General features: G+C 46.4%; 2 protein-coding genes across 3 annotated transcripts in view; one reads left to right on the plus strand and one right to left on the minus strand.

Annotated features, from left to right (window-relative positions):
* cdc26 (cell division cycle 26 homolog) overlaps positions 1 to 1,141 on the plus strand; it is a 2,626-nt gene extending 1,485 nt beyond the window's left edge. For both annotated transcript variants that reach the window (XM_008301412.1, XM_008301411.1), the window contains exons 2-3: positions 457 to 618; positions 910 to 1,141. In XM_008301412.1, coding sequence (XP_008299634.1) covers positions 538 to 618; positions 910 to 1,122 — 294 coding nt within the window. In that variant the 5' untranslated portion in view covers positions 457 to 537 and the 3' untranslated portion in view covers positions 1,123 to 1,141. The remainder of the gene's footprint in view (positions 1 to 456; positions 619 to 909) is intronic.
* A 1,322-nt stretch (positions 1,142 to 2,463) lies between these two features.
* fer (fer (fps/fes related) tyrosine kinase) overlaps positions 2,464 to 8,060 on the minus strand; it is a 16,553-nt gene continuing 10,956 nt past the window's right edge. The window contains exons 13-18 of the mRNA XM_008301429.1: positions 7,160 to 7,278; positions 6,280 to 6,374; positions 6,070 to 6,193; positions 5,848 to 6,002; positions 3,829 to 3,951; positions 2,464 to 3,688 (exon numbers count right to left, since the gene is read on the minus strand). Of these exons, the coding sequence (XP_008299651.1) occupies positions 3,552 to 3,688; positions 3,829 to 3,951; positions 5,848 to 6,002; positions 6,070 to 6,193; positions 6,280 to 6,374; positions 7,160 to 7,278 (753 nt within the window). The 3' untranslated portion in view covers positions 2,464 to 3,551. The remainder of the gene's footprint in view (positions 3,689 to 3,828; positions 3,952 to 5,847; positions 6,003 to 6,069; positions 6,194 to 6,279; positions 6,375 to 7,159; positions 7,279 to 8,060) is intronic.

The following is an 8,060-nucleotide window of genomic DNA, read 5'->3' on the forward strand; positions in this document are numbered from 1 at the left end:
AGAACATGGAGACTCCACGCAGGAAGATCCCGGGTGTCCTCACCGGGACGCCAACCGGCGACCTTCTAGCTGTGAGGCGCTAACGGTGCTAACCACTGATCCACCTGCAGCCCAGAACTTTGTGATGCTGATTTAAATTCAGTTTCAGATGTTTTTCAGTGTCACACCAAAGTGCTCATTTTATTTTCTCTGAAGATTCCCTCTCCAACACAATCACCACAATCATTCTGGAATAAATTGTTCTTTACAGACTTTCTCAAGTCATGTATGGAAAATTCCTCGATTGTTTTTTAATATATGTGAAAGGAAAACTAAACGTGCAGAGTCCGTTTATCTCTAATGAAAACTGATCATATTTAGAGTCAGACAGCGGCGACAGGAATCATGTTCTCCTGATGTCTTTAAACACAAACGTGTGCATCTCAACATACATGATGTGAAATTGTCTGCTTTCAGGAACCTTCATCGTTCTGACTCATTACGGTGGTATTTCATTGGAGCTGCGGTTGGTCTGCAGGTGAGGACTGAAGAACCAGGATGTTGAGGAGGAAACCAACTCGTCTGGAGCTGAAGATTGACGACACAGAAGAGTTTGAGAGCGTCAAGAAAGAGCTGGAGGTTCACACTGCTCATTCACCCTGTAGAACACACAGCTGGTGCTGCTACCTGTAGACCACCTGAGACTACCTGTAGACCACCTGAGACACTCTTGTTGCTCTGATATCCTAAACAAACTGAGCTGCAGATCAATATTTACTGATCATATTCGTTCATACAGATCTGAATATGAATTTAAACATGAATCATGCAGAGTCTGAACTCGTGAATTGTTCTCACAGCATTACACATATCATCAATACTGATCAGATCAATCAGCTGATCATAGTTCTTTGTTTTTGTTATTTTCAGGCCAGAAAGCGTCAGCGGGAGGAGGCAGAGTCAGGAGGCGGTGTGGACGGTGCATCCGTCATCAGTGTTGACATCATTGGGGGCGGAGCCTCTGCATCAGCATCGTCGTCCACGGCAGCAGCAAGGGCGGAGCTTATCAACGAGCGGATCGGCTACAAACCCCACCCCAAACCAGCAACACTGCCGACCTTATTTGGAAGTTTACAGTTTTAATAAACATGAAAGCAGTTTGTTTGTTTGTATGTTTGTTTGTTCCAACAGTCAGAACTAATCCGACCTGAGCTTTAACTCACAGCCAACCAGTCAGAAAGTACTGGCAGTAAAAATACTGCAGTGTTACAGTACCTGCAGTAACAGTACTATATCATTACAGCATCTGCAGTTATAGTAATGTAATATTGAGGCAGCCATGTGTTTTTTAGTGGGTTTTCCATTTAACTGCGGTTCTGGTCTCACTGCTTGATACGTTCCAGCAGAAAATGTTCCAGCGGAACTATTTTGAGGGACGACAGCAGCTGCGTCATTCACTTAGTTCTGCCCATGATGACTGTGATTGGTTCAGAGAAACAGTTGTTCTCCTCCAGCAGAACGATAGTGAGGCGCAGCAGAACCTTCTATTCTATGGAATCAGCTGGCAAAACAAAGTACAGTAACTGTAGTGAAAGTAGTGCAGTATAAAAGTACTGAAGGATTACAGCATGGCTGCCAAACTCAACGACACCGCTGGGCCACAATAAAAAACTGTGATTAAGCCGCAGACCAGACTCAATTGACAAACTGACTACAGTTGTTTTCCCTTCTCTCCACATATATTATGATAAACTTTTTCAAACTTAAGTTCTGCCTAAACGCTGAATCTGGAACAGACAAAGCTGAATATTATGAACACACAAGAAATCAAGCTGCTAATAAACGTCAACAGTAGGGGGAGTGCACGCCTGCAGGTCTTCATCACACTCGCAAAGCATTCTGGGATGTGTAGTATTAGCGATGGATGCACTGTATACTGGCAGGCCATTACTAACAGACATTTGATATTATCCCATCCATCCATCATCTCTACATCCTCACTAGGGTCATGGGGGGCAGAGCCTATCCCAGCTGACTCAGGGTGAAGGCAGGTTCACCTGGACAGGTAACCAGTCTATCACAGGGTTACACTTTGAGACAGACAACCAAGCACACCGAGCCACCTGCAGCCGTTTGAGATTATCTCCAAATATAATTCCACTGCGAGCCAGACTTGGTCCGATCTGACACCTGTGGATTACGGCATCTGCAGTATTACAGTATCTAAAGTATAATCGTTGTGCTGTATGTGGCTACTGATGCAGTACTACATGCAATCTGATCAGATTATTGATTACACCTGATCAGTCAGCTGATTCCCAACGTGGGGTTCAGGGGCCTGAAAGGGGCTCAGAGCCAGAAACTGCAGTAACAGTACTATAAAATTGAAATGAGGTAAAAGTATTTCAATCGTGTCATCCAGTAGTTCACTAAATCATACAGATGATGTTGTTTACATATTTAAAATAAAAACATTCTAGATCATTGAAATATTCGAAATATTTTTTATTTTCGCTTTGTATGTTTAATTTTCATAATAAACGATACAATAATAATAATTTTATAAAGAGTTTAAACAAATAGAAAACACAGACGATTAGTGTTTATTTACAGTAACAGTCAGTAGGCGGAGCTTCGAGCTCTGACATCACCATCAACGTTCAGGCTCCACCCTTACGCAGTCCAGGAAGTGATGCCGACCAATCAGGACTCACAGTTCAGTTCGTTTGTAAATAAGTGAGTTTCCACAAGAACCAGTAGCTAAACAAAGTGCTGGTGATGTTTAACTGGCTATTGGTTGAGTTCACTGATTGGTCAAAATAAGGCTTCAGGTGGGCGTGGTCTGTGATGATTGACAGCTGTTTCTTCAAAATGAAGGTCAGTTTACCTTTAAAGTCAGAAAGTAAAACTAATAAAAACAATAAATAAAAATCAGTAAAGATAAAAAAATAAACTGTTTAGTGTTAGGAGCTGATTGGTTCAAAGTGAACAGATCTGTTGCCATGGTTACAGGTGAGGTGGCGTGAAGAGGATGTGGCTCAACATCTTCAGTCTGCTTTTGACAGGGTTAGCAAACTGACACGTCGTAAAATTAAAACAAATACAGACCAGCGCTGAAGCGTCATGAAACTATCATGTTTTCTGTTTTACTGTTTGTTTCAGTTTCAGTGTTTGTTTGCCACGTGTTTATTGTTTTAGTGTTATTGTTTGTATACGCTTTGTTTACTCTTTCAGTGTCTGTTTATGGTCTGAGCTTGTTTACTGCACTAGTGTCTGTTTACTGTTTATTATTTTAGTGTTTACTTTTTGTTCACTGTGTTTACCATTTCAGTGTTGTTTACAGGTTGTTGTTTTGCTGTTTGTTTACGGTTATAACTGACTTTAATTTGATGCTAAACCATCCGTGCTAACCTGCAGCTCCATGCTAACCTCCATGTTAGTAATCATCTGAGTGAAGACAATACAAAAGCCACGCCCACTTGGCGGACACGCCCACGTACTCACCACGCCCATTTTGTATTAACATAAATAAAAGTGTCTCCTGCTGATGACATCACTTCCTGTTGGTGACATCACTTCCTTTTAATGGAAGCAAGGTCTCGCTGCAGCTCTGAAAACTTGGGTCGGTCTTCAGGGTTGTACTGCCAGCAGCGCTGCATCACTTTGTACACATCGTCAGGGCAACGTTGAGGACACGCCATCCTGTAACCTAGCAACCAGGGGGACAGGATGGGGTACCATGGTTACTGCACACGTACTTGAAAACAGTCAGAACAAACAATGTTTCAATGGTATTTATGAATCACATGGTCATGTGTTTTTAATGAACCAATCACAGCTCTTCTCTACCTTTCTCCACCTGCTCCCGAGCCTGCTGATTGGTCATCCCAGGATACGGACACACCCCCAGACTGAAGGTTTCCCACAGCAGGATGCCGTAACTCCACACGTCACTCTCTGAGCTGTAACGACCTGCAGCAGCCAATCACACAGCAGGAGACAGTGAGCAGCCAATCACAGAGCAGGAGACAGTGATCATCCCTATGATCCCTATTGGATTGCACAAACAAACTCGTTATTGAGGGCCTCAACATGCTCCAACAGTCAGGAAAATTCTCACACACATCAGGACTGGTTACAACTGTCATATTTCATGGGCCTTGTGAATGTGTGACTCAAAATGGCTCTATAGCGCCCCCTACAAAATTTGCACATTTGTAACATCTCCTACAGCCCGGACATTGTACGTACATTCACAGAATTTTGTGGGCATATGTAGCTCATCAGGGCGCACAAAAAGGTCAGTGACAGCCATACCCTAACCCCAACAGGAAGTCGGCCATGTTGGATTGTTCGTTTGTCCACCCTGAGCGACCTCCTTGTAGGGGGAACGTCTCAGAGTGCTGAAACTGAGACAGCGTGTAGATAAACTGTGGCTCCTATCTTCCCCAAACTTCATACTTGTGATCAAAGTCCCATCCTGAAGACATCTACATGCCAAGAATCACTAACAGTCACAACGCCACCTGCTGGAAACAGGAAATGACCTGTTGACGTCCTACTGTTAGCCCGTTGGTCATATTAGCATCAGACTTGGTGCCATGAGCCTGAACACATTGATGAGTCGATTTTTCACCATGAAAACTCAGATGTTCGTATCTCATCTGCAGATGATCCAATCTGGCCCAAATCACACATGATTGACAAGAGTCCATGTCTGAAGACATCCACACTGTAAAACTGACTCACAGTCATAGCGCCACCTATGGGTAACAGGCTGTTTGAGGCATTATACTTCCACGTGCCATTGCTCCAAACTTTGTGATATCATTCTTTAAATTGGTCAGCTAAGTCTTCCCATGTTGACGATGCTGCAGTGCAAAGCTCTTGCATTCTGAAGCAACAGTGTTGCCATGGCGACGCATAGTTACTTTGAGACAGAAATGACTTTTTGACAGCTTTAGAATGCTCATAAACTCATCAAAATTGGCATACGAGTCACTATCGGCTCAATGACAGACAACGTGTGCCTGTTTGGAAAAATGGCTCTATAGCGCCCCCTGCAGCAATTTATCCATTAGCCCCCGCAGGTCATTTAACCGACGTTTACAAAAATTGGTAGGCATATGTAACACATCAGGACGCACAGAAAAGCCTCTTGGACCCATACCGTAAACTCAACAGGAAGTCCGCCATTTTGAAATAACTGTGTAATTTTTGGTGATTTCTGTCATAGAGCGAACTCCTCCTCGGTGTTAACTCCTACACGCCTCAAATTTGGCCAGTGCATACAACAGGGCTTGGTGATCAAAAGCTGTCAAAACGCTCCGCAAAAGTCTGGGGGCGTGGCCATGGCAGCCCTCTGAATTGTGATGATTCGCCATCACAAAGGAAGCGTGTCTAACGACCCTGTACACGCTCCAATCTGCCTCAAACTTTACATACTTGATCACAGTCCTGCCCTAATGAAACCCATATGTCAATATCCATTCACAGTCATAGCGCCACCTGCTGGCAATGGGAAAGGACACGTTTTACACTTGTATCTGCTATTATTAGCCAGTCGGCCATACTGACCTTAAATGTGGTTAGGCTCACGGTTATGTGATTGTCACTGTGCACAGAGCGCATTTCTGCCACAACCCCGACGTGGACACGCGTGGAAGTGCGAGGTGCGTTCAGCGCTGCTTGCAGCTTTAATTATTATTATTAGGGTCCGAGGACCCCTGCTTGCTAGGGGTCCGAAGGGCAAGGACCCTATTTATTATTGGCTGCTGATGATTAAATGTTCAAATAACAACATCAAATTTTGTTCAAAAGTCACATGATGAGTGATTTTAAGTAGGACAGGTGTTGGACAGGTGATACCATAGTTCAGAGCCTCAGGTGCGGTCCATTTGATAGGAATCTGTTTGAGTCCAGATGAAGAATAAACTCCGTCATCCTCCTGACGAGACATCCCGAAGTCACTGATCTTCAACACACTGCTGTCCCCCACTAGGCAGTTCCTCGCTGCCAGGTCCCTGACAGACAGACAGGATGTTAACGTGGTAACTACCTGAGTTAACCTGCTCGTTAACCTTTAGTTACCTGTGGATGCAGTTCTTGCTCTCCAGGTAAGCCATTCCTGCTGCAGCATCAACTGCGAAGCGCAGCAGCTGCTTTGTCTTCAGCTCGTCCTTCCTCTTCCTCAGAAAGGACAGGAAGTCTCCACCTGGCAGACGCAATGAAGTCTCATTAAACACACCTCTCACAAACTGACCAATAAGAAACCTCAACCTGACAGTAAGCTCCACTCACCAGGAACCAGCTCCATGACGATGTAGATCGGCTGACGCTGCGTACAAACACCAATCAGCTTCACGATATTCGGGTGGTCGTACTGCTTCAGGATCCTGCAGTCAATCACACACAAGCACAGTGAGACTCCACAGGTACCCCTTTTCCACCCAGAAGAACCAGGTGCTAGTTCAAGAGCTTAGTTGGTTCACATCTGCCACCTCCTGAGAACCAGTTGCTTTTCCATCAGCCAGGAGTCCAGTCAGAGCCGTACATCACTGCATACGGAGCTGTTTACCGAACAGCGCTGGCGCCACACAGAAGTCCACACAGGACTCCAGACTGACTTTGTTACCGGTGTGACCCACTTTCTCATCTGGTCGCACTTCCCACCTGGTCACAGACAAAACATCTGACCTGCTGAACATGTTCTCATCCATAGACGCTACAGTTTACGATGTTCCCTGAACGCCCCACATAGCAGGCTGCACTAGCTGAGGCTGGTGGGACACAGTTGGACAGTGAAACAGTTTGTGCAGAACTTCTGTGGGTCCCTGGACTCATTCAGTACATCTGTGACCGGACCAGAGACGTCCTGGTGAACAACGACACAAATCACCTCTTGTGTGTCCCATTCATCGGTCCCGGTGGTCCTGATAGCCCCGCCCCCAGCCCCTGACGTACTCGGTGCTTAGCTCTGGCCCAGCAGAGACTTGGTGCCTGAAAAGCTCCAGTTCTGAGAACATGGAGCCGGTGCTTAGGCGGTGGAAATACAAAGAACTGGTGCTAAGTCAGGCTCTGAACCAACACTAGAACTGGTTTGGTGGAAAAGGGGTAAATGAGTTTGTGTTGTTTGTGTTTGTTTGATGTCTGTGTGTGTATTTTTGTAAGTGTGGCTCACCTGGCCTCGGACAGGAAGCGGATCTTCAGCTCAGGAGGTAAATCCTCTTTACACGTTTTAACAGCGACCGGTGTTTTGTCGCGCTGCAGCGTCCCTTTGAAGACCTCGCCAAAGTTACCCTGCAGAGCATCATGGGACATGGAGGCACACAGGTGAGGGTCAGGTGAGAGTCAGGTTATAGACAGGTGAGGGCCAGGTGAGGGTCAGGTTAAAGACAGGTGAGGGACAGGTGATGGTCAGATGAGGGACAGGTGAGGGACAGGTGAGGGTCAGGTTAAAGATAGGTGAGGGACAGGTGATGGTCAGGTGAGGGACAGGTGAGGGACAGGTGAGGGTCAGGTGAGGGACAGGTGAGGGCCAGGTGAGGGACAGGTGAGGGACAGATGAGGGACAGGTGAGGGACAGGTGAGGATCAGGTGAGGGTCAGGTTAAAGACAGGTGAGGGACAGGTGAGGGACAGGTGAGGGACAGGTGAGAGTCAGGTGAGGGACAGGTGAGGGACAGGTGAGGGTCAGGTGAGGGTCAGGATTTAAGACAGGTGAGGGTCAGGCTAAAGACAGGTGAGGGTCAGGCTAAAGACAGGTGAGGGTCAGGTTAAAGACAGGTGAGGGACAGGTGAGGGTCAGGTTAAAGATAGGTGATGGTCAGGTGAGGGCCAGGTGAGGGACAAGTGAGGGTCAGGTTAAAGACAGGTGAGGGACAGGTGATGGTCAGGTGAGGGACAGGTGAGGGACAGATGAGGGACGGGTGAGGGACAGGTGAGGGACAGGTGAAGGTCAGGTTAAAGATAGGTGAGGGACACGTGATGGTCAGGTGAGGGACAGGTGAGGGACAGGTGAAGGTCAGGTTAAAGATAGGTGAGGGACACGTGATGGTCAGGTGAGGGACAGGTGAGGGACAG

Source organism: Stegastes partitus, unplaced genomic scaffold (genome assembly GCF_000690725.1).
Source record: "Stegastes partitus isolate 25-593 unplaced genomic scaffold, Stegastes_partitus-1.0.2 Scaffold1670, whole genome shotgun sequence".
NCBI lineage: Eukaryota > Metazoa > Chordata > Actinopteri > Pomacentridae > Stegastes > Stegastes partitus.